The sequence below is a fragment of the Myotis brandtii genome, unplaced genomic scaffold, assembly GCF_000412655.1.
Source record: "Myotis brandtii unplaced genomic scaffold, ASM41265v1 scaffold1058, whole genome shotgun sequence".
Taxonomy (NCBI): Eukaryota; Metazoa; Chordata; class Mammalia; order Chiroptera; family Vespertilionidae; genus Myotis; species Myotis brandtii.
The window spans coordinates 110,435-136,921 of NW_005353572.1; the positions used below are offsets into that span (position 1 = coordinate 110,435).

The 26,487-nt window shown below is 37.2% G+C and overlaps 1 protein-coding gene across 4 annotated transcripts in view; it reads left to right on the forward strand.

The window, feature by feature from the left end:
- Window positions 1-26,487, forward strand: part of MASTL (microtubule associated serine/threonine kinase-like) — a 41,128-nt gene that overhangs the window by 6,344 nt on the left and 8,297 nt on the right. The window contains exons 3-11 of one of the 4 annotated variants that reach the window (XM_005856962.2): window positions 2,340-2,479; window positions 3,158-3,246; window positions 6,578-6,684; window positions 7,382-7,532; window positions 11,329-11,501; window positions 14,745-15,887; window positions 17,123-17,261; window positions 23,383-23,496; window positions 23,584-23,685. In XM_005856962.2, the coding sequence (XP_005857024.1) occupies window positions 2,340-2,479; window positions 3,158-3,246; window positions 6,578-6,684; window positions 7,382-7,532; window positions 11,329-11,501; window positions 14,745-15,887; window positions 17,123-17,261; window positions 23,383-23,496; window positions 23,584-23,685 (2,158 nt within the window). Of the gene's footprint in view, window positions 1-2,339; window positions 2,480-3,157; window positions 3,247-6,577; window positions 6,685-7,381; window positions 7,533-11,328; window positions 11,502-14,744; window positions 15,888-17,119; window positions 17,262-23,382; window positions 23,497-23,583; window positions 23,686-26,487 lie in introns of all 4 variants that reach the window. The other 3 variants (XM_005856963.2, XM_014540605.1, XM_014540609.1) reach the window with 3 other exon arrangements.

Genomic DNA, 26,487 nt, shown 5'->3' on the forward strand with positions numbered 1-26,487 from the left:
TTTACAAAGCAATAAAAAAAGGATAAGTACCCCAGTAGAAAGTGGGCAAAGAATAGAAGTGGTTCATAGAAGAAATATAAAATGCCAAAAATAATATGTAAAGATACTATATCTCCCTGAAAATAAATAAAGTAAACATTTAAACTGGTCTGTCTTTTCTTTCTTAGATTAACAAAGATAAAAAGGATTGGTAATCACTGTTGATGAGAATATATTTCCAGTACTAGTAGGGCATATAGCACACATTCTGTGCTTAATAAATGTTTTTAATGATTAATTTCATCAATAAATATTGACTAACTTCTATGTACCAGGGAAACTACTAACCTAAGGAGGAAAGAAATGACCTTGTTTTATTAAGTTCTTAGTAGGCAGTATTTTATAGCTTAATATTATAGAAAATTTTGAAATAATAACCAGTATGTATACAAGAAATAATAGAACTTTGCAACCACACACAGCAATAATGAAGTCATCTGTAGTTGCATAATGCTAAAATCACTGAATGAAAGTTTGTTGAGAAACAGGTTATTTAAGTAGTTTCAAAGTATCTCCCCCAGATTAATTATTAATTGCAAAGGGGGGAAAAACGTACTTCTTCAGTGAAGAAATCTGGAAGTCACAATTTTAAGTGATCAAAGTTAACATCACCAGTAAAAGAACACACTGATGTTAGTTGAGTGTCTCACCTGGTTGGAGTCACGGAGAAGGACTCAATATTGCTAATGTAGTATTCCTGCCCAAAATGCATAACTTGAATTGAATAGTGAAAAAATAATAAGATGTCATAAAAGACTGCTTCCCACTATCCCCTCTAAAAAGCTAATAACTGTTTCAGATTAAAGAATACTAAAAAAGACATGACAACTAAATCCCATTCATGATTCTGGCTTAGGCATGAGGGATGGGGAGAAATGCTCTCAAGGACAATATTGAAATCAGAGAAATGTGAATATAGACAATATGTTAGATAATAGCATTATATTAGTGTGTTAAGTTCTCAGAATTATATTATGCCATAGTTATGTGAGAACATCCTTTTTTAAAAATATATATTTTTATTGATTTCAGAGAGGAAAAGAGAGGGAGAAAGATAGAAACATCAATGATGAGAGACTCATTGATAGGCTGCCTCCTGCACGTCCCACACTGGGGTTGTAGCCTGCAACCCAGGCATGTGCCCTGACCAGGAATCAAACTGTGACCTCCTGGTTCATAGGTCGATGCTCAACCACTGAGCCAGGCCAGCTCGGCTGAGAACATGCTTGTTAGCAGATACATGATGAATTTAGTAGTTATGGTTCATCATATCTTCAACTTATTCTTGATTATTTAGCAAAGATTTAAAATTATACATTAATATTTGCTAATGCTGCCATATAGTTTTTTCAATTAAACTCTTTTATCTGAAAAAAACCTGCTTTTATGTGTGTTAACGTTAATAATTGTTATTTTGAAATGTAATTATCTTAAAGGTTCACATAAATATTATTTGTTTTATAGTCATATATGTGGAGAGGAAAAAAGTGAATTTGGCAAACTTTTTAAAAAACTATATGGTTACCTTGCTCACCAGAATATTGACTGAATCAACCAAACTTTTTGTACAAATGTACAAAAGTTGCAAATAAGATTCCTAAGGAATTTACAATGAAGAAGGAAGACAAGTGTAACACACAGGAAATAATTAAGGAGTATATAAATGTATATAATTAAGAGTAGTCAGAAGGCAACTTTATGAGGGATGAGGAGAGTGGAAGGCCAAAGATCAATGTCATGGAGGTGGGATATATACGACACATGGAAGGCTTATTAAGGTTGGAATAAGTACAAAGTCAAGGAAAAAGGGAGAAGAGAGACCATTTGCTAACCAGTTATGATCCTTTGTTATTGTACTTTGTTAATTCTAAGACAATAAAGATTCAAAAAACAACAACTATATGGTAGCCCTAGCCAGTTTGGCTCAGTGGATAGAGCGTCGGCCTTTGGACTGAAGGGTCCCAGGTTCGATTTCCGTCAAGGACACATGCCCAGGTTGTAGGCTTAATCCCCAGTTGGGGGCATGCAGGAGGCAGCCAATCAATGATTGTCTCTCATCATTGATGTTTCTATCTCTCCCTCTTCCTTCCTCTCTGAAATCAATAAAAAAAATATTGAAAAAAACAACAGCTATATGGTAACATGCCCAAACCTGGTATTAATGCAGACTGAGTGGTACCGAGAAAATGTGCTTCATAGAGAACCATGCTAAAAATATGTAGCTGTGATGCTCAGATAATATAAATTTTAATGTAATCATATTGATTTTATTTTCCAACATTTATGTTCCTTTCTGATAGCTAATGGAATATCTTATTGGTGGAGATGTCAAATCTCTCCTACATATATATGGTTATTTTGATGAAAAGATGGCTGTGAAATATATTTCTGAAGTGGCACTGGCTCTAGATTACCTTCATAGACATGGAATCATTCACAGGTAAAAACTGACTTTTCTCTGGACTATTACTTAAAAACACAAATAATCAAATTATGTTTTAAATATTTGCATAATCATTTGCCCATATATCCAGGTTATCTGAAGTCTATGACTGTAAATCATAAATTTACCCGTGTGTAAATTAACGGGTTCCATCAGTTCTTCCTTCGTCTCCTTGTGTTTTTAATATGTTGCTTTGACCATGAGTGTACCACTTTATTGTAATCAATATTGAAGCGTGTTTTTTTTCAATCCTTTACCACCATACAAAATTACCATATTTTATAATTCCAGCTGATTTATGGTGTGCAAAGAAATTCGAGTTTAGTGGCTCTGCTCTATGAAAGCTTGATCTTAACCTCCTTGAAAGAAGTAAACAGGATTTTGACCTAGCTTGAGATTTATTTTATCCAATGACATTGATTTCATTTAATGAGCTATCTAATGAATGATGCAAAAGATAACCATTAAATTAATTTTCTTTGTTGTAGATTCATATATACAAAAGGTTGTTTGCTTTTAGACTTTTCTGTAGTTTCAAAGCCACCAATGAGTGCCTTATTTTAAAGAAAATAAATAGGGTTTGAGACTTCTGTAACTTTTTTTCCCCTCAAGAAAACTCTAACATCAATACTAGCTCTCTTTTAATCATATCCTATTTATTTTCTATATGTGCAGGGATTTGAAACCAGACAATATGCTTATTTCTAATGAAGGTCATATTAAATTAACTGATTTTGGCCTTTCCAAAGTTACTTTGAATAGAGGTAAGAAAAATGGGAGGTAAGTACCTGTTTTAAAATCTGGCCAGGTAGCTCAGTTGGTTGGAGCATCGTCCCATATACCAAAATGTTGCGGGTTCAATTCCCAGTCAGGACATATACCTAGGTTCGGGTTTGATCCCCGGTTAGGACCCCTACAGGAGGCCACCTATTGATACTCCTTTCTCTCTTCCTCTTTCTCTTTCTCTCTCTCCCTCCTTCCCTCTCCTTCCCTCTCTCTAAAATGAATAAAAAACATATCCTTGCCCTAGCTAGTTTGGTTCAGTGGATAGAGCATCGGCCTGCAAACTGAAGGGTCCCGGGTTTGATTCCAGTCAAGGGCACATACTCGGGTTGCAGGCTCGATCCCCAGTTGGGGGTGTACAGGAGGCAGCATATCAATGATTCTCTCTCATCATTGATGTTTCTATCTCTCCTTCTCTCTTCCTCTCTGAAATAAATACAAATATATTTTTTTAAAAACACATATCCTCAGGTGAGGATTAAAAAGAAAATCCAACAAATTTTAGACACCACATTTCATTAACTTATGCTGTTTTTTGATAATTATTTGTTCTGAAATAGACTGGAAAGGTATAATGGTTCCTTTCTTTCAATTAAACATGAAAAATAGAAATAATTATTTTTTATATAAAATATATTTTATTGATCCTTCACAGAGAGGAAGGGAGAGGGACAGAAAGTCAGAAACATCGATGAGAGAGAAACATCGATCAGCTGCCTCCTGCACGCCCCCCACTGGGGATGCGCCTGCAGCCAAGGCACATGCCCTCGACCAGAATCGAACCTGGGACCCTTGAGTCCGCAGGCCGACGCTCTATCCACTGAGCAAAACCGGTCAGGGCGAAATAATTATTTTTAAATCCTCAAAGGTCCTTGAAGATCTTTAGATCTTCAAAGAGGAACTCACAATTTCTGGGAGTTTTTTTACTTTTTACCCCTACTGAAACTGGTTGTGACCAATTAAACATTAGTAAATTCCTAAAATAACTATAACACGGTGAACAGTTAATAGCTAAAAAACTTATTCAAATATATTTGACCAACAATAAGATCTTATTAAACAAAGGGTAAAGAAAATGAAAATGCAATTCACACACACATGTTAAAAATAATAAATGAATAAGTTTACACTATTAAACTAGCAAAAAAAAGAACTTATTGCTTTATCAATATGAGGTGTAAATGGCCCTAGCCAGTTTTGCTCAGTGGCTAGAGCATCAGATCCTGGAGTGAAGGGTCCCGGGTTCAATTCCAGTTAAGGGCATGTACCTCAGTTGCAGAGAGCATTAAATGTTTCTCTCTCCCTGTTATTCCCCTCCCTTTCACTCTCTCTAAAAATCAATAGAAAAATATCCTTGGGTGAGGATTAACAAATATACATATACTAAGGAAATTAATTAGAGGAAATATTTTAATATCGCTATTCGCCCTTTCTCTATAATAGAAGTGTCAACCAAATTCACGATCAATAATGACAGATTGAAACACACGCATGTGATTGGTACCAGTGAGAGGTTTATATGTATCATGCATGCACGAGTCAACAGCCTTTTATGTATATAGATAAACTTGCTTAATAGACCTGCTTTCTTATTTAGCTAAACTTTAGCACCCCAACTTCACTTTCAGGTAATTGTCAGCAACACGGCAGTAAATATCAACACGAAGCATATTATTATTGTAGATCATGCAGGGAGAATAAAGGGTAAAATATTTAACTGTAGCAGTGTTTGACTATATTCTGCGCAGTGAGAAAACCTGAAGTCATTTTCAAGTTCCACCATTTCTTACTTCTTTTCAGTCAGGTCAACTTTCTAAACTTTCTAAATTGCCATTGTCTTGCTAATGAAAAGAAAATAGGATTCCACCAAGTCTCCTATCTATCTTCCCCAGGACTTCTGTGAGGATCAAATAAGATGAGGCACAGGAAAATGCTTCACAGACATTTGGTTGAACTGTGAAATGTTTGCACCCGGCTGTAAAGCAAGTTGGCTTCCTGGGCTGAAGACACTTCAAGGAGGTTAATTGCTAGGGAGAGGAAGCCGGGCGTTGCTATGTGACGTCATTACCCCGCACCCACAGCTACTGTTTCTGGGCTGGGCTGGGCTGTGGGCCGCATTTCGTGCTATGGGGTCTTGGCATTGTTGGCTGCAATTTGGTGAGGTGTCGCTCCGGGGTGGTGGTGGGGCCTGTATCCCACTTAGGGGAAGCCGAATGTTGTTTTGTCGGCGCCAGATTTGTGGTGCCGTTTATTTTTAAACGGCCAGTGCACATCATGGCAGCTCCTGCATTGAGCGTCTGCCCCCTGGTGGTCATTTCGCGTCATAGCTACTGGTCAGAGGGAAGGACCAACACTTATTAACCTTTTATATACTGGTGTACAGATGACATATAAATGGAATTTGTTACATTCAAATTTTCAGTCTATTTTTAAAAGTATTATATCATGTGCAAAGTTATATCCTTTACTTCTCTTACCATTTTTTGACATATCTTATATAATAAAAGCCTACTATGCAAATCGACCAAATGGTGGAATGACCAGTCACTATGATGCGCACTGACCACCAGGGGGCAGATGCTCAACACAGGATCTGCCCTGAGCCCACAGGCCCCAGGCTAGTCAAGATGGGTGCCAGTGGGGGCCCCTGATTGCCCTGCTGGTCACTCCACAGATTGGCCCTGGTCGCTGGCCAGGCCTAGGGACCCTACCCATGCACGAATTTCATGCACTGGTCCTTAGTCAAGAAATAATATATTATGTGTGGATGTTGAATTATTTTATTTTACAATGTTATGCACTGAAATCTATAAAGATCTGTGTTAACTTTATCTTGACCTATATTTGCATATTTTAATTAACATGAAAGGCCCATAATTTGTATTAATTCCTTAAATAGATTCTGATATTAAAATTTAATTTATATTCCTACTATCTTTTGATTTCTTTCTTAGTTTTGCTTACCACCACCTTTTCTAACATTTTACTTACCAAGAATTATTTTGTTTCCAGTTAGATAACACTCTTGTTTAGTGACTGAGTACTCCCTGAAAAGCTAAGACTTTTTGTCATTACACTGAATTTTAGTCATTCCAGAGCAAGACTGTTTTATCAGACTAATGATTGCAATCAGTTGCTTAGTTTTTATGTTTGCTCTATGGCATCTGGCTTTCCTGTGTATATTTGTTTGGCACAAGCCAATTGGTAGATAATTTAATGTGGAAAGAGGGGCAAAGTTCAGGACAGATGATTATAGACGTAGTCAATGACAATTAAAGTTTTTAAAGATTTCATATACTTTTCTTTCCATAGATATCAATATGATGGATATCCTTATAACACCATCAATGGCTAAACCTAAGCAAGATTATTCAAGAACCCCAGGACAAATATTATCTCTCATCAGTTCTTTAGGATTTGTAAGTACTTGATAAGGAAAAATTCACATAACATGGTCTTTCATGATTACCATTTAAAATGTAAATATTTGCCCTGATCGGTTTGGCTCAGTGGATAGAGCGTCAGCCTGAGGACTGGAGGGTCCCGGGTTCGATTCCCATCAAGGGCATGTACCTTGGTTGCGGCCGCATCCCCAGTGGGGAGTGTGCAGGAGGCAGCTGAATCGATGTTTCTCTCATAGATGTTTCTACCTCTCTATCCCTCTCTTTCTCCCTTCCTCTCTGTAAAAAATCAATAAAATATATTTTTTTAAATAAATAAATAAATAAATAATAAAATGTAAATATTTTTCTTTTTAAATAAATTATGAAAATTAATGTAAGTAACCCTAGCAGGTTTGGCTCAATGGATAGAGCATCAGCCTGTGGACTGAAGGGTCCTGGGTTCAATTCCGGTCAGGGGCACACGCCCAGGTGGCAGTAGGGGGCATGCAGGAGGCAGCCAATCAATGATTTTCTCTTATCATTGATGTTTCTCTCTTCCTCTCCCTTCCTTTCTAAAATCAATAAAAATATGGTTTTTTAAAAATTAATGTAAGTATCAAGCATGTGAGGTTACTCTGAGAATTAATCTACTTAGGTCTATGCACTTACCAGTAGGTGGTGTTTTTGTGAAGATAAATATTAACATTTATATTTGTCTTTCTCTTTTTAATAGCACCCACCAGTTGAAGAAGAAAGTCAAGACTCTGCAAATATTCTTTCAGCCCATGTATCTGAAACATCACAGCTTTCTCAAGGACAAATTTGTCCTACGTCTGTGGAACAAACGGACAGTACTCCTTATTCTAGCAAACTACTAAAATCATGTGAGTATAAAAGAAAAAACAGTTTACTTCTAATATCAGTTTAGCAATAAAAAAATACAAATATTTGAATACTCTGTGGCATGCCTATATTTCATTATGTAGACACTACTTCTGGCAGGGATTGTTCCAGATGTTTAAGTCAATAGAACAAAAATTCTAGCTAATGAGATAATCTTCAATTATTTCTAGCATTAGAATGACCATTGGGTAGATATCACTATATTGGGTCTATGGAAATCTTATATAGAGAAGATATAGTACCTGTAATATTATGTGTTTGTAAAATTTCTGAAAGATTTTTTAAATAAAATAGTCAAAGAAAAGTTATAATTTTTTAAGTAGCATACAATAAAATACAAAGCCAGCCCTAACCGGTTTGGCTCAATGGATAGAGCATTGGCCCAAGGACTGAAGGGTCCCAGGTTCGATTCCGGTCAAGGGCATGTACCTTGGTTGTAGGCTTGGTCCCCGGTAGGGGTTGTGCAGGAGGCAGCTGATCGAAGTTTCTAACTCTCTATCCCTCTCCCTTCCTCTCTGTAAAAATCAATAAAATATTTGTGTGTTTTTTAAATACAAAGCCAAGTTCTAGAAGAGGAGAGTGGGACACTTGACATTTATATGGTACTTAACATCACTCTTTATTACTTGGCAATTTAGTTCTCCACAATCATGTTCTTCATCTTGGGAATGTGAATGACATAGTGTTAGTTGTTTTCATGGATGTTACCTCATTTTGAATTTGGTCCTCGACAAATCTGTACATGTCTAGAACATTTACTGTTACTTATTTTTGCAAATGAGAAAAGCTAATATTTGAAAACGCTTAGTCACACACTAGTAAATGGGTAAGCTGACTCCTGGTTGCAAATACAATTTTCTGTTCACCTGTCCTTTCCTCCAAATTAGTGAATCTTGTTTCTTCTGTCAAAACCCACTGTAAAAATGAAAATGCCTGAAATATATATATATATAGGTTGGATAAACAGAGACTGATAAAATACCAGGTGTGCCGGTTAATAATGTGGATTTTTTTCAATAAGATGGAGTTACACATATGCTGATATATATGCGATTTGATATGTATGCTATTTTGTTGTATTGACAACAAGCTTCAAAACTTCATATGTCAACTTTTCTGAAGGTGTTAAAATCATAGACATTTTTACGCTTAAAAATGTCGAATTTCGTGCCCAAAAAAAAGCATTTGCCAGAAGTTTTAATTCATTATTTTGAATAAAAGTGCTGCTGATAGTTACCATATACTTCGGGAAGCTTATGGTAAACACGCTCCATCTCAAGATGCTTGTGAACGCTGGTTTAAACACTTTAAAAGTGATGATTTCGATGTGAAAGACAAAGAACGTCCAGGTCAATTTGAACCATGCTTTGATTGTAAAACAACCAGAATGGGCCGGAAGACACGCAAAGTAATTTTGCTTCATGACAGTGCACCATCACACACTTAAAAACCAGTTAAAGACACATTAAAAGATCTTGCCTGGGAAGTATTAACCCACCCGCTATATTCACCAGACCTTGCTCCTTCAGATTACCATTTATTCTGATCAATGGCACATGCACTTTTTGAGCAGCCCTTCAAAACATACGAAGAAGTGGAAAATTGAGTCTCTGAATGGTTTGCCTCAAAACAAGAAAAGTTCTATTGGGACGGTATCCACAAATTACCTAAAGATGGGGAAATCTGTAGCTAGCGATGGACATTACTTTGAATAAAGCCCTTTTGATGTTTCTCTTGAAATTATCGTGTTTTCTTTAATTACAAAATCTGCATTATTAACCGGTACACCTGGAATGTAATATGCCAGTGTTATTTTATAGCCTTAGTCTTAAGAAAAAATAATTGTAACTCCCTTAGTCATTCTTTAGTCAGAATCAGATAGCTGCAAGGCACTCTGCTATGGATATAAAGATGGATAAAAGATATCCTTGCCTCAGAAGAAATTATACTTTTGTGGTGATTATAGGTATAAAATGGTAACTAACAATAACAATGAAATAAATGTCACAGAGGCATACTTTTAGGCAAAACAAAAAGTGACAAATACTAACTTGGAAAATCAGGAATGGTTCTAAATAAAGATATAGCAACAGCCAAGCTAGACTCAGAAAGAGGAACTTAACTCCAAGTATGGTGGAAAAGAGCATTTCAGATAGAGGCACTAGCATGAGCAAAGGCATGGACACATGGAAGTATATTCCACCTTCACACCATAGGGACTTACTATATTACATGAGAACTAGAGGCCTGATGCACGAATTCGTGCAAAGGTGGGGTCCCTCTGCCTGGCCGGTGATTGAGGCCTATTGGGGGGGGTCGGCCAGCTGAGGGGGAGGGACTGCAGGGGGAGGGGTTGGGGAGGTGGCTAGGGAACACACCAACCACCAAGGGGTGGCTCCTGCATTGAGTGTCTGCCCCCTGGTGGTCAGTGTGCGTCATAGCAACTGGTCAACGAGTTGTTCAGTCGCAATGGTTGTTTAGGCTTTTATATAGAGAGATGAGAAGTATGTACAATGGAAAAGAAGGCTTAGCAGATAGAGAAGGGTCAAGATCATTATCAAGAACCTAGAATTTAAGCTGTAGAAAAAGGGGAGACATCAAAAGTTCCAAAGTAAGGAATAGTCTGATCATAGTGATCCAGAAAGAACTCATTAGCAGATACATAGTATGCACATGGCATTGGATTAGACACAAATTCCATATTACCAGAAAAGGCAACTGAACAGTTTGGTCAAATATCAAGGACGGTATCCATTGAGTTTCAGGAATTCCATTGACAGATTTATGTACCAAAAAGAAAGTTGTCTTAGATGGGCTTTGAAATGCTTCTTCCAGATTTAAAGTTCTAACAAGATTTATTTAATTAAAAAGCTAAGATTAATAACTTATTTGGGATTAAAGTTATATTCACCCATTTTGGAAAAAGAAAACAAGATAAAGGTATCTTTTTATATAGGTACAAAATCTTTATAGTTTATGTTTTATGATCTTTGGTAAAAGCATGATTGTCTGTTGTGTCTAATTATAAGTTCAGGAGCAATAGTTTTCGGCATCATTATTTATTTACACAATGAAGGAATATGTATCATGTTAATAGTGCTGCTTTCTTCCACTGGCTCACTCTTAGTCACTTTGTCATTACTTATTTGTTTTGCCCAGTGGTTTTTAAAAAAAAATCTCTTATGGATGTGTATAATTCACACTTGTAAGCACATAAACCCCAACATTAAAATAAAGCTATATTTTTTAATTAAATACAAACTGAACTGAGAAAATTTAGTCACATTTGAGCCTCCTGTCACATCTGGATATAGTACATCAATAATGCTCCTTTATCAAATTGGGTAATGAATATTCAAATGGATTTCCTCCTAATTATAAATTAGTTCCCTTGTCCTGATTTTTACTTTACAAATGTTGAAAGTATTTTTTTAACTCAGAACAGTTTTTGTTTTATTTTTTATCATTTATGAGATTTTTTTGTTTGTTTTTAATATATTTTATTGGTTTTTGTTTTTTTTACAGAGAGGAAGGGAGAGGGATAGAGAGTTAGAAACATCGATGAGAGAGAAACGTCAATAGCTGCCTCCTGCATACCCCCCACTGGAGATGTGCCCGCAACCAAGGTACATGCCCTTGACCGGAATCGAACCTGGGACCCCTGAGTCCGCAGGCCGACGCTCTATCCACTGAGCCAAACCGGTTCGGCAAAAATATTTTTTTTTTTTAAAAAAAGAAAGATGTGTCATAAGCTTCAATATTTTCTCTTCCCTACAGGTCTTGAAACAGTTGCCTCCAACCCCAGGATGCCTGTAAAGTGTCTAACTCCTAACCTACTCCAGTCTAGGACAAGGCTGGCTACATCCAGTGCCAGTAGTCAGTCCTACACTTTTGTATCCAGTATGGAATCTGAATGCCACAGCAGTCCTACATGGGAAAAAGATTGCCAGGTTAGAATGAAATTTATCTTAACCAAAACCAACTATGTATGTGAAATTAATGATAGGAACACTTTTTACCTTTTCATTTAAATTCTGTATGGAAATGAAGCTGTTACATCAACAGCAGTAAAGGTACTCTTCATTTTCCTGTATATCCGGTCAAATTCTTTTGAAATATTTTACTTTTTGCCCTATCAGTGGATAGACATCTGCCTGCAGACTGAAGGGTCCTGGGTCCGATTCTGGTCAGGGGCACATACCCGGGTTGCGGGCTTGATCCCCAGTTGGGGATGTGCAGGAGGCAGCTGACCAATGATTCTCTCTCATCATTGATGTTTCTATCTCTCCCCTCCTCCCTGAAATCAATAAAAAATATTTTAAAAAGAAAAATACATATATTTTATTTCTTGTTCAAATGTGAAATTACTCACTTTATATAATGAGATTTCAATTTTTAAAATTTTTGCTGTAAATTGATAGTAAATGTTTGTCTTCTAGGCACCTAAATAGACTTTTTTTAATTTCCTACCTGTGAAACAGATATTAGCTTATTGATTTTTTTTAACCTATATCTCATTTTTAAACTAACACTACCTCTTTCTGTACTGTTTTCTGCCAGTTTCTCATTTAATGGAATGGCAACTCTTCTGGATAAGAAATAACTTTTGCCTAAGAGTTTTTTGTTTTTGTGGGGGGTTTTAAATTAAATTTATTGGGGTGGCGTTGGTCAACATGAGCATAAGATTTCAGGTGTTGGTTTCTATGTTACAAGATCTGTATATTGCACCATGTGCTCACCACCCAAAGTCAAATCTTGTCACCCCCTAACCCCCAGAAATAACTTTTAGACCACAAAGATAATATATGTGTACCTTTAAAAGCTTCTATTCTAAGAAAATTGCTGCCAGCCCTGGCTGGTTTGGCTCAGTGGATAGAGCGTCGGCCTGCGGACTGAAAGGTCCCAGGTTCGGTTCTGGTCAAGGGCATGTACCTTGGTTGTGGGCACATCCCCAGTTGTACCTTTAAAAGCTTCTATTCTAAGAAAATTGCTGCCAAATGAGTGAATTTACTTAATTATTTTACTTAGATTATATATTCTGTTTTTGCTATTTTTAAAAGCTATTAAAACTGAGAGGAACTAAAATTTTAAATTGTAATAAAGTTGCCCTCATAAAATTTCAATAAAATAAAGTTAGATTAGCCCTGACCAGTGTGGCTCAGTTGTTTGGATTATCATCCTATACACCAAAAGGTGGTGAGTTTGATTCCTGATCAGGGCATATACTCAGATTCTGGGTTCAATCCCCAGTGGGGGCTAGTATGGCAGGAAACTGATCAATGTTTCTCTCTCACATAAATTTTTATCTCTCCCTCTCTCTTTACCTTCCTCTATCATATCAGTGGAAACATATCCTCAGGTGAGGATTAAATATAATAATAATAATCTTGATAATAAAAGGCTACTATGCAAATCGACCAAACAGCCGAATAACCGGTCGCTATGATGCACACTGACCACCAGGGGGCAGACGCTCAATGTAGGAGCTGCCCCGTGGTGGTCAGTGTGCTCCCGACTGCCAGCTTAGGCCCACTCCCTGCAAGGAGTGGGCCTAAGCCATCAGTTGGACATCCCCCTAGGACTCCCGGACTGCGAGAGGGCACAGGCCGGGCTGAGGGACCCTCCCACCACCACCACCACCACCACCCCAGTGCATGAATTTCATGCACCAGGCTTCTAGTAATAATACTAATAATGTTCGTTAGAATAATGGTAGTGCACAAAGAATAAACCTTCTGTTTGATTAAATAATTTAGATTGTATTTATTCCTCATTCTCAGTCATATGATTTTCTTTATTATTGTTGGATATTTGCATTTTAGGAGCAAGGTCAAACTATTTTTTAGTTAAGGCAGGATTTCTCAATTGTTTTTCCTTTTCTCCTTATAGGCTGCTCTGTAGGTAATACGTATATGTTACAGAATAAACCAGATTTGCATTACTAGTACTATTATTTCATTTCTGTCCTATTCAAGGAAAAAATATACTATTTCAACTGTACACAGCTTTGCCTTCTTTCTCTACTTCTGCATCCCTGAGGAATGCAATGATTGGATTATAGAAGGACAAGGGAACCCTGATAAACCCTGTGCTAATCCCCAAATGCATCATTTCCGTGCTTACAGATCAATGAATTGTAATTCAGGAATTTTCTTTGGTTTATGACTTAAGTGTTCCGAATTAATACTGAGTTAATAAAATTTCATTTTCACATGTCAAAAATAGGTACTATTAAAGATAGTGATTGAAGACTCCCTCTAATTGAATGATCTTGTAAAAATCCTAATGCACCAATTTGCAATATTAGGTACAAAGCTCATATCACCCAAGAACATCTGTAGATGGTTGGAGTTCAGTTTTCAAGAAAAACATTTTGTTATTAATGTATCATTAATTCAACTTATTGACAATGGATTTAACCCATGTTATTTTTGTTTTTTCATTATAAATTACCACTAATTTAGCCTCATCCTTATCAGCTTGGTGTTATTATACTTGTTTGAAGTGATACATGCTTGTATTAATAATATTTTTTACTATTCCCGCCGGCCTGGCTCAATGGTTGAGCATTGATCTATGAACCAGAAGGTCACTGTTTGATTCCCGGTCAGGGCACATACCCGGTTTGCAGGCTCAATCCTGAGGTGTGGGTTGTGCAGGAGGCAGCCCTTCAATGATTCTCTTATCATTGATGTTTCTCTCTCTCTCCCTTTCTCTCTGAAATCAATAAAAGTATATTTAACAAATAATAATAATAATATTTTAGCTATAATTTACTATTAACTATATTTATATCAAGCCCTGTACTTTTGCAGTTCAAAACAAAATCAATCATATTCCCATTGCAAAGAGGATATATACATAATGCTGCCTTACCCCAAAATTTGTCTAAATATGTTGCCTGTTAATTTGTTCTATTTAAATAACATGTAATAGAGTATCAAATAAGTATAGAGTAATGGATTTACATTTTAGACCAGTGTTTCACTCTAAATAATGTGTATAAATGTATGCTATAATTTATGCTGCTTTTTAATTATCTGTTATCATCGTTTTTTTGTTTCATTGGAAAGTAGGAATAGGTAGCATAATAGTTTATGAAGCATTTATTCCACCTAAGTGGACAGAGGTTTAATAGGTTAAAAAAATCTCAGCTTTATATAACTAAAAAATGGTTCTCCCTCTCCTCTTAGGAAAATGACGATGGATTGGGCTCTCCAATGATGAGTTGGAACACAACTGAAAAGCCTTTATGTACAAAATCTACAAATGACATCGAGACCATAAGTTTCAATAAGAAGAATCTTGAGTTAGCCCTTTCTCCCATCCAGAATAGTAGTGCCGTTCCTGCCAGTGGAAGCTCTTGTGTAAACCTTGCTAAAAAGTGCTTCTCTGGGAAAGATTCTTGGGAAGCAAGAGAACTGGATATAAATAATACTAATATGGCTACTTGCACAAGACAGTCTGGTTTTCATCAGTCAAATCAGGGGACTGTAAATTCTGCTGGTATAACTGAAGAGCACCTTGGGAAAAAAAGTGTTAAGAGACATTTTGAGTTAGTTGACTCCAGTCCTTGTCAGAAAACTATACTGAATAAAAAAAATTGTATAGAGTATAAGCATAGTAATGAAATGAGAGATTGTTATACAAATCAAAGTACAGGCTTAACAACTGAAATTCAGGACCTTAAATTATCAGTATATAGAAGTCAGCAAAATGACTGTACTTATAAGGAGAATATGGTCGATTCTTTTATGGATAAACAACAAACACCAGAAAAAACAAATATCCCAGTGATAGCAAAAAATCTTATGTGTGAACTGGATGAAGATTGTGACAAAAATAACAAGGACAACTTAAGTTCTAGTTTTCTATGTTCTGATGATGATAGAGCTTCTAAAAGTATTTGTATGGACTCTGATTCATCTTTTCCTGGAATTTCTATATTGGAAAGTCCATTAGAAAGGCAGTCCTTAAATCCAAACAAAAGCATCAAAGAATCTTCTTTTGAAGAGTCAAATATTGAAGACTTACTTAGTGTATCACTCAGCTGCCAAGAAAGTACCTTGCCAAAAGGTGATGAGAATCCTGTTGTCGAAGACAGTAACCAAAAAATGTTAGCTCCTTCTTCAGAGGTGTTGAAAACATTAACCGTCTCTAAAAGAAATGCTGTAGCTTTTCGAAGTTTTAACAGCCATATTAATGTATCCAATAATTCAGAACCATCCAAAATGAGCATTAATTTAGATGCAATGGATATTTCGTGTGCTTATAGTGGTTCATATCCCATGGCCATAACCCCAACTCAAAAAGAAAGATCCTACTTGCCATATCAGGTATGTATAACTTTCTAACACTTTGTTCTTTGGATGGTAGAAAAGTAAACTATGAAGGCCAGACTCTTGCCTCTCAGCTAAACTATATGATATTAAGCATACAGTTTTGTTTTACTTATTGGAAAATTTGTTGGAAGTTTTAATGAAGAAAGGTAAAGCTAGTGGTTGTACTGCTCTATACACTTACACATATTTACGATCATCAATATATATAAAAGCCTAAGTGACCGGCCGACTGGCCAGTAGCTATGACGCGCACTGACCACCAGGGGGAAGATGCTCAAAGCAGGAGTTGCCGAGCTGTGGTCACTTGGCAGCAGCGGTTCTCAGGTGATGCACCTGGAACCAGAGAGGAGGAAGTCCAATTCTGGGGGGTGTCACCCGAGAACCACCCTCTCCCTATCTGGGACCCCTCAGGGGATGTCGGAGAGGCGGTTTCAGCCCTATCCCCACAGGCCAGGCCGAGGAACCCCACTGGTGCACGAATCCATGCACTGGGCCTCTAGTATATTTATAACTACATATTTTCACTTGACCCCAGAAAATCTGTGAGTTATAAAATTAAAATCTACTCTGCTCTCTTCTAAAGACATATTTAGGTGATCTCTTCTTTACAGAAAAAAAGTTGAAAATACATATTCTAAATCTTATTTTGTTTTTATTTTCTAACCCCTTTTATTTTCCCCTTGGAGAGACATCATAATTTAAAAAAAAGTGGAAACTTGAGAGTTACAAGTTGGGTTTTCTATTCAGAACTTACTGGGTGACTTAGAAGTCCCTTACCCTCAGAATCTCTGTTTCCCTCAGTCTGTAGAATATAATGCTCTCTATCCTGCTGAGCTCAGAGTTTTTATGAGACAACAAAATACCTTAAGCACTTAAACTCCAGTTAGCACAAGAGGTTATTTATATTTAGTTCTATCTTACATATTATCATAATATTTCAGTCATTTGTCAGCCTCAGGCTCCTACAGTGGAGTTTTTTTTTGTTAACGTTTTCATTTTTTCTTGCATGTCCAGATCTTATTGAAATAGTTGGTGTTACCTAAACTATTGAGTATTGTTAGATATGAGGACTTTGTATAATTATAATTCTTTATGAGTCCTTTTTCAAAATTAAGGATATGAGTATGTCCTTTATGACCAGCTTTTTTGTTTTGGCATTTCTGTTCACTGTAAAAAGAATTAAGATTAAGATATTTATTGTCTTTTAAAAATTCTTTTTAAATTAGCAGACCCCAAGTCAGGTCAAGTCAGGAACTCCGTATCGAACTCCAAAAAGTGTGAGAAGAGGGGCAGCCCCAGTGGATGATGGGCGAATCCTGGGAACCCCAGACTACCTCGCACCTGAGCTGTTACTAGGCAGGGCCCATGGTAAGGCAGACATGTCTTGAGTTTTTGAAGTGTTACCTATCACACTACATTTTCTTTTGAGGTAAAATTGTTTTAAATTTCTTTGGTACTTGGATTACCTGAAGTAGAAGAAAATGAACTCATGCATTACTCTTTCCTCCTATATGTGGCATTTGTTACCGGAAAAGAAGACATGCAGCCGTTTGTTGTTTGCTTCTGGTATCGTCTCAGTGACCCAGAGAAGCCCCACCTTTCAGCCCTGGTTTCCTTTGCTTTAAACGTCTCCTCAAGTCTGTTGTAGTTTGGACTCAAAAATACAAAGTTGAGCCAATACCTCTGTTCAGTCTGCAGAAGCCTGTTCCTGTTTAGCGCTTAACCTCACTTGTACCCTCACCAGAGGGTCAAGCCAGAAATGAGCCATTTTTCAAATTGAAATATAGGGAAAAAAGGATGACATTTTCACTTATCCTTTTTTCCCTTCCTACATTCTGAAAATGAGCCATATTTGTGTCCGAGGGTTACTGTAACAAAGTACTATCACCTGGGTGGTTCAAAACAACAGAAATTTATGGTCTGACAGTTCTGGAGGCTAGAAGTCTAAAATCAAAGAGTTGACAGGACCATGCTTGGCTTGTAGATGGATCACTCTAATCTTCCCTCTTCATATGTGTTCTCCTTTGTCTCTGTAGTCTCATGGCTGTGTTCTTATAAGGACCCCAGTCATATTAAATTAGGGACCCTCCCTACTCCAGTGTGACTTCATCTTAACCTAGCTAATTATGTCTGCAAGGACCCTATTTCCAAATGTCACATTCAGGGAACCTCAAGGTTAAGACTTCAACTTATCTTTTTTCAGGAGGGCATGATTCAACCCACAACATAACCCTTTCTTCTACATCTTTATATATATTTATTTCAGAGAGAAAGGGAGAGGGGGAGAGAGAGAGAGAAACATCGATGATGAGAGAGAAAATCATTGATTGGCTGCCTCCTGCATGTACCACAATGGGGATGGAGCCTGCAGCCCGGGCATGTGCCCCTGACCGGGAATCGAACCATGACCTCCTGGTTCATATGTCGACGCTCAGCCACTGAGCCATGCCAGCTGGGCCCTTTCTTCTACATCTTTTTTCTTTTTTTAATACATTTTATTGATTTTTACAGAGAGGAAGGGAGAGGGATAGAGTGTTAGAAACAACGATGAGAGAGAAACATCGATCAGCTGCCTCCTGCACACCCCCTACTGGGGATGTGCCCGCAACCAAGGTACATGCCCTTGACCAGAATCGAACCTGGGACCCTTCAGTCTGCTGGCCGATGCTCTATCCACTGAACCAAACTGGTTAGGGCTCCATATCCTCTATTGTTTTTGTTTGTTTGTGTTTAATTTTTTTATTGATTAAGTTATTACATATGTGTCCTTATCCCCACGTTACCCCCCATCCCCCCCACTCATGCCCTCACCCCCCTGTTGTCCGTGTCCATTGGTTAGGCCTATATGCTTGCATATAAATCCTTTGGTTGATCTCTCCCCCTTCCCCCCACCTTCCCCTACCTTCCCTCCAAGGCCCGACGGTCCGATCGATGCCTCTCCATCTCTGGATCTGCCCTTGTTCATCAGTTTATGTTGTTCATTATATTCCACAAATGAGTGCGATCATGTGGTATTTATCCTTCTCTGACTGGCTTATTTTACTTAGCGTAATGCTCTCCAGTTCCATCCATGCTGCTTTCCTCTACATCTTGATAGATGCTTTGAACTCTTGGTGGTCATCTGTCTCATCTTCCCCACCCCACCATCCACAACTTTTATTTCTTTGCAGGATTTTTTTCCTTAGTCTGAAAATTCGTTTCCACCCTTCCACTCACTACCCAACTTCTCAAAGGTGCCTCTTTTGCTTTGGCAATCTGGTTATTATCCCAACTATTTAACTGAAACTTTATTACCAGTCATCTATGATGTCATTATTTACAAATCTGCCAGCCTCTTCTCAGTCTCACTCCTCTTACCTCTATTGCTACCCCTCAGTTCTTTCCTTATCTCTTGTAAATACGGATGTTCTTACAGGTTCTGCCCCTTACCCTTTTTGATGCACGTGCTCCCTGTTAATCTCATCACTCCCATGACTTCGGTTGGGTCTGTGTTGATGTTTCCCACATATTGATCTCTAATCCTAACTTTCACTAGGCAGCAGACACATGCCTAGTCTCTATTTAGCATTCTACTGGTCTTTCGAATGCTGCCTGTTAAAACTGGGTTTGTTACCCAGTGTTCTCTTCCTCTGTTCCCTATCTCGGTTTCACCATCTTTGTGGTGATACAGCCATTGTCCCTACATTCAGACATTTAAATCAGGTTAACCATATCTCTGCAGTATTTCTCCTCACCTTTTCATTTCTGCCACTATCTCTGCCTCATCTTTTCCTTTCGTTCATTTAATGGCTTTCTTTCTGGTCTCTTCAACTTCGTTCTGTTATGTATAATCATTGCCACCAGATTTTTCCTCTTCCCCCCTTATTTACTTTTTTTCTTTAAGACATTTATTTGGAAAACAATAGAAAAATGCACAGATAGCTGAGCTGTTTTGTATTTTTCAGTCTAGAAATTTAAATGGTTCTCTTCCCATGACTCTGTACCCTTGCCCACCTTTTAAAAGCCTGGAGTCCATGGTCAGAGAGACCACAAGCATCCCAGAGGGTTGCACACAAAACACAGGTTTTCCTCTTAAAACGTGACATGGCTCGTGCTGCTTCCCTCCTTGAAAAACTCTGATGGCTCTTTAAAAGCCAAGTTAGGGGTCGTAGTGTGTGAGACCCCAAGCTCTCATGGCAGCCACCTCTCAGAGTCACTAACAGGCCTGTATTCCCAGTCCGCTCCTTGAGACACGTTTGTTTTCAAATTTTCCACAAGTATTTCCATAAGTAGCTTAGAAAAGCCAGTCCCCAATCTTCTTCCTCCAATTTTTTCTCATCTATCATCAGTTCAAATGTCACCTATTCCATAAAATGTCCCTCGATCCGTGATGGAGATTTACTTATTCACTGCTGGATTACTTCATTAGAAACTGTTTAAAGCTCATGTCACTCTACCTATGTTATAGTTAGTTGTTATATTTTAGTTACTATATTTTCTCCACTACAAACGCTTAAGAATGTTTCCTAAGACGAGTGTCTGAAGTTTCCCTCGAGATAGCAGTCCAGGAGAGTTCCTGGGCAGCACTCAGTCGCCGTTGAGAGAAATCTCTCCACTGCTGCAAGTGGACACATTTACTGTTCACCTTTATTCGCCAAAGCAATAAGTTCCTCGGGGCACGGAACTGGTTTTGTGCAGTGAGCACCCCTTTTGCTAAGTCATGGATTTGCTAACCCATTTACTGTATTACAATGTGCATGTTCTCTAACTTAGGATAAAGTATGAAAGTAAGCTTCAGATGGAAAGATTTACTTTATCAGGTCTTGCCATTATTTTAGTGGGGCACCTAGTTACCTCCGCTATCTAGTGATATATTTTTAAATTTTTATTTTCTATAAAAGTGATTTGATATATTGTTTTTAAAATAACAAGTAATACAAAGCAATTTATAATCAAAAGGAGAAAAAAACAGCAGTTCCCTGTTCTCTATCTGTTCCCTCATGTCCCCATCCCAGGCCCCAGGGGCAGTCTCTGCTCCTTACTACATGTATACCTCTCTATTTCCCACTATCATGCTGAGGCACAGCTATGACTCCTCTGATGCCCTCCCTGGTCTTCCCCTCACCATGCAGACATAGGAACTCTGCCAGATTCTCCCATAGCTTCTTTTTTTTCTTTTTTCTTTTCTTTTTAATTAATCCTCACCCAAGGATATTTTTTCCAGAGGATGTTATTTTCCATTGCTGTTCAGAGAGAGTGAAAGGGAGAGAGTGAGGGGGAGAGAAGGAGAAAGACAGACAGACAGACAGACATTGACATCGATGTGAGACACATGGACTGGTTGCCTCCCAAACACACTCTGACCTGGGACCCAGGTACATGCCCTTGGCCAGGAGTCGAACCTGAGACCCTTCAGTGCGCAGGCTGGTGTTCTGACCAGTGAGCACATCAGCCAGGGCACTCCCATAGCTTCTTGTGCATATTTTTGTTTCAGCTTTCTTAACATTGTGTTAAAATTATCTGTGTTGTCTCTCCCAAAGCAGGCTATTTTCTCCTGAGAAAAAGCTCTTTCTTAATCATCTTTGTACCCCTTATACCGTCACAATTCCTGTTATCTAATTCAATGCATGATGAGAGAATGAACTCAGAATTTTAATACAATGCACCTAACTATTGTTCTCTTACCTGCAGGATTTCTGACTTCCGGTGAGTGAGCTTGTCTTTAAAGCAATATGGCAAAGCACATTAAACAGAAAAGTCAAAGTATAACTAGATCACATTGCAGAAAAAAATTATTTTTCACTTCAGCTCACTTATGAATTATAAACATGAAGTATCTTCTGTCTTCTGAGCAGGAAGACATCAGGGTTGCTCTGCTCTGTGAAAACAAATGTAGGCATGCAGCATTTTTTATAGTTTTTAAAGGTAGCAGAGACTGAAGATACCACTTTTTTTTTTTTTACTGCAACAGAGAAAATAGGCTTGATAAAAACAATAAAATTAGCAGCTACAAAATAGCTGGAATTTTCTAAACCATTTAATTCTGTTATTATTAGAAAATAAAAAGGTATAAACAGTATCAGTATACCAATTACAGAAGTGGGTTGTGAATTAGAAAGTCAGTAGTATAAAATCAGTTTGTTCTCTTTCTCGGGCTAATGATATAATTGCTACAATTAATCCCAATATATGATCTTATTAGACTTTGACTCACATATATGGGTATGTGTGACATATCCATGGAGAAAGCATGTATGTTTTTGACATGAGTACATTTGGGCTGAGCTGGTCAGAGGGTCCTAATTTCTAATCTAAGTAAACTAAATAAAATTTATGTTTTTTCCTGATGTCCCCCTACTTTTCTGTTGTTTGGTTATATTCATTATATTATCTAACCTACAGGAATACTTTCTTGGTGCTGCTTTAAAAATCTACTAACTGAGGTGGTTTGTATGTTTTTATAGTGATTACTAAAGACATAAAAGCCTGTAGACTGTTTACATCTTGTGTTCGCAGGGGAAATGGGGTTATGTTGCTTGCAGGTGAAAAGGCATTCTATGTGCATGTGATTATTTTTCCTAATGGCATATTCCACAGTGCTTTCCTGTTTGTTTTAAAAGGGTGGCAGTTGTTTAAACATTGTAATGGATTTTGTGAAATTGGATTTTAAGAGTGATTTCCAGGCAAATTTAGCACTAGACTATAGAATCCCTATTCTAAATTTGTACTAAAGTTAACTATTTTGGGACTAAAGTTAATCTTTGGTTAGTAAATACCTTATTCATGAACAGAACTAAACAAAAGCATAAACCAGATTATACGGTCATTTTAAAAATAATCCTTTAAAACATCTTTGTATATAATTGGTGCTTTCAATAAAAATACTATTTAGAAATCAGTTTTACCTACTTATTAAGACTTAACTCCTAATTACCTCAAGCTGTAGTTTAAGTGAATATTACTTGTTCAACTAATTTATCCTTGTATGAACTTAAAAGGAATAAAACACATGAAAACACTTTGTAAGTAAGGCTTTCTATAATTACCAGGCTATCCTCCAATTAGTATAAATGTAGCTACTTCATCTCATACTTTGTGAAGTGCGTGAAACATGAAATCAAAATGTTATTTTCCAATTTGAAATTGAGAGGTACTGTAATTACTTTTAGAGAATAATCTTTAGATTAAATGCATTCCTTGGTTGTGTTTTAGGATTTAGAACATGTAACTATCCAGAATATCAGGTTATTAATAAATGAGCAAAGATAGCTTTAACTTTTCTTTAACTAGCTGTATTAAATGCTAATTTTAACTTCTTAGAAAATAGAGAAGGAAAGTAATTGCCATATTGCATAAATGAAGGTCATTTGACTGTTTGTACCTTATGAAGCCAGAAGAAAGCCTTAGGAAATGAATGCTTTGTGCCCAAATATCCATGTATTAATGTTTTAGTTGATCAAACATTTGTAGAAAATTCTTTCAAATTCAACTACTTCCTTTTAAATTCTAGGTCCTGCGGTAGACTGGTGGGCACTTGGAGTTTGCTTGTTTGAGTTTCTAACAGGAATTCCCCCTTTCAATGATGAAACACCACAACAGGTATTCCAGAATATTCTGAAAAGAGGTGATTCTTTTTCTCCTATTAAGATAGATTCATTTATCTCTGTGTATTATATTGAGCAATGATCAATAAGCTTATTCATATTTGTAGATATCCCTTGGCCTGAAGGTGAAGAAAAGTTATCTGATGATGCTCAAAGTGCAGTAGAAATACTTTTAACTATTGATGATACAAAGAGAGCTGGAATGAAAGGTAAGCTTTTGTATTAATAAACTCTTTTACCCTTGATTTGTTTCAGGGGAAGAATGTTAATAATATGAAGTTCACAATACTAAAGATAATTTAACTGTTAAATTTGTTTTAACAGATTTTTAGTTTATTTTTGCCCTCTAGGTACCCATTGATATTTTTGTCCTTATTCTACATTAAAATTTACTGTGGTCAGGTTGTGACAGTCACTCATTGAATTTTATTAATCTCAAGCAGGTACCTGAAACAATTTTATCTTGTCAGTGTCTTAGGTTTATCAGAACCTAATAAATACAAAGAAAAAAAATACAAGAAATACTTTTTTACCAAAACTTTAATTCTATAATTTCATACTGCTTCTTTTCTGATACCATTATTGATTGACAAATGTATCAGGTACCATACTACCTCAAATAAGACTAATTGGTCCATTATGATCCATTCAGTGGTTTTTTTCCACTGCAGGGATATGTTAAACTATAGTTTTGAACTGCTAGTAGATCTCATCAGCTGCCATCAGATCCTTTTTGTAACAGGGTATATAGAGAGACAAATAAGCATTACATTTCCATTTACAGGGTATATTTAGAAAATTTAGCTTTAGTAATATGTCATTTGCATCAGCTTCTGAGTATCCCCTCTAATAAGTTCCATAGTTTGTTTGTTTGCTTGTTTGTTGTTTAAAAAATCCTATAGAGTGACTTCTAGGTGCCAGACAATGTTGTTTCAGGTGCTAGAGGTACCCATATTCCAGTGGAAAGACGAAGTAAACAAATGCAACCATGACATAATGCCATCTAGTTGTAAGGACTGTGGAGAAAGATAAAGCAGGCCCTGGCAAATGTTGCTCAATGACTAAAGTGTTGTCTTGTGCACTGCAGGGTCATGGATTCAATTCCAGGTCAGGGCATATACCCAGGTTATGGATTCAATCCCCAGTTTGGACACATGCATGAGGCAGCCAATCGATGCTTCTCTCTCCCTCTCCCTCTTTCTCTCTAAAATCAATGAAAAGCATATCCTCGGTTGAGGATTAAAACAAACAAAAAAAAAAGATAAAGCAGGGTGAGAGAATACAAAGTGATGGTAGGAGATATTTTTTAGATGGAGGGGTCAGGAAGACCTCTGTGAAAAGTGGACTTTGAACAAAAATCTGTATAATGTGAGAGTACAGACATTTGTGTAAACTGAGCTCTAAAACTGACTTTAGAACAAGAGCTCTCAACTGGGGTGACTTTGCTCCCAAAAGGACACTTGGCATTGTCTGAGGCATTTTTGGTTGTCACATTTTGGGTTTGGAGCATTGAGTAGGTAGAGGCCAGGGAGTCTGCTCACCATCCTACAATGCACAGGAGAGTCCCCACAACAAAGAAATATCTGGTCCCAAATTTCAGTTGTGCTGAAGTTGAGAAACCATTGTTCAGCAAATAGCTATAATGTACAGTAATTTGCTCAAAATAAGTGGAGACAGAAGAAAGGCAGTTTTACCAGTGACCTCAGATTTCTGCTTGTTTAATGAACAGTTTAGTTTACATAGGGAAGTCAATGATAGGGGTATTCTTCAGTTACAAAACAGTTGCTTCAACTGTTTTAGTTCCTTTTAACCTAGATTAGAATTCCTTTGTAGATTCAGTTTAAGTGAATAGCTATGATGAGAGGGTCATAAAGCACCACATCACATTCAGATATCACAGTTTAAGAATTACTACGGCAAGTAGCTCTAAAGTAATCCATGCTCAGATATTTATTTTGAACAATTAAAAGACAAATAAATTCTCTAAATGAAAATTGATTTTGCTATGTTATCCCTCTTGCTACCAGTCTTTCAGTTTAGGAAAAAGGCAACATGTAGACATATGGATTTTCCAACCCATTACCCCAATACAGACACATAATTCTTTCCCGTCTGTGTAGTCTTCTCCCAATATTTTCCTCAAATATGATTGCTGCTTTTTTTAACTGTTTACTGCCTTAATGGCCACTTCATTATTTTGGCAATGTTCTTATTGTTACCTCATGAAGTGAAGGATTGAGAAGGGTGGTATGTCTAGCAACTAAATATCAGTGTGATCAAAAGAGCACACTTTCATTTTAGTCGGTAGAAGGTAATAGGAAAGATGATCATCCTGCTGGATAGTTAGTGTTTTGTGAAGGTGCAAGTCAGTGATATCAAGGAAGTCAAAGAACCATAATAAAAATGTGTCAGGAGTGTCATCCATGTATATGCTGAAATCACCATGACAGATAAGGATGGAGCCAGCCCAGACAGCAAGGGAGTGGAGATGAGCTTCTTGCTGAAGTTATCTAGGGCAATAGGTAGTGCTAAGGACTACAGAGCTGTGAAGAGGTGGCAAAGACTTGGGATGAGAATGGGACATTAATCATGGAAGATGAGTGGTTTGGAAGCTGTATGGGGATCAGGAAGTAGAGCACACTCGCTCTCTTCAAGTCAGGGATTTTGTGAGAAGATGCAGGCAATGAGAAAGACTTCTGTTAAGACAAATCATTCAATACCAGATATCAAGCTGTATTACAAAGCCACTGTTCTCAAAACTGCCTCGTACTGGCACAAGAACAGACATATAGAGCAATGGAATAGAATAGAGAGCCCAGAAATCGACCCGAACCAATATGCTCAATTAATATTTGACAAAGGAGGCAAGAACATACAATGGAGTCAAGATAGTCTCTTCAATAAATGATGTTGGGAAAATTGGACAGATACATGCAAAAAAATGAAACTAGACCACCAACTTACACCATACACAAAAATAAACTCAAAATGGATAAAGGACTTAAACATAA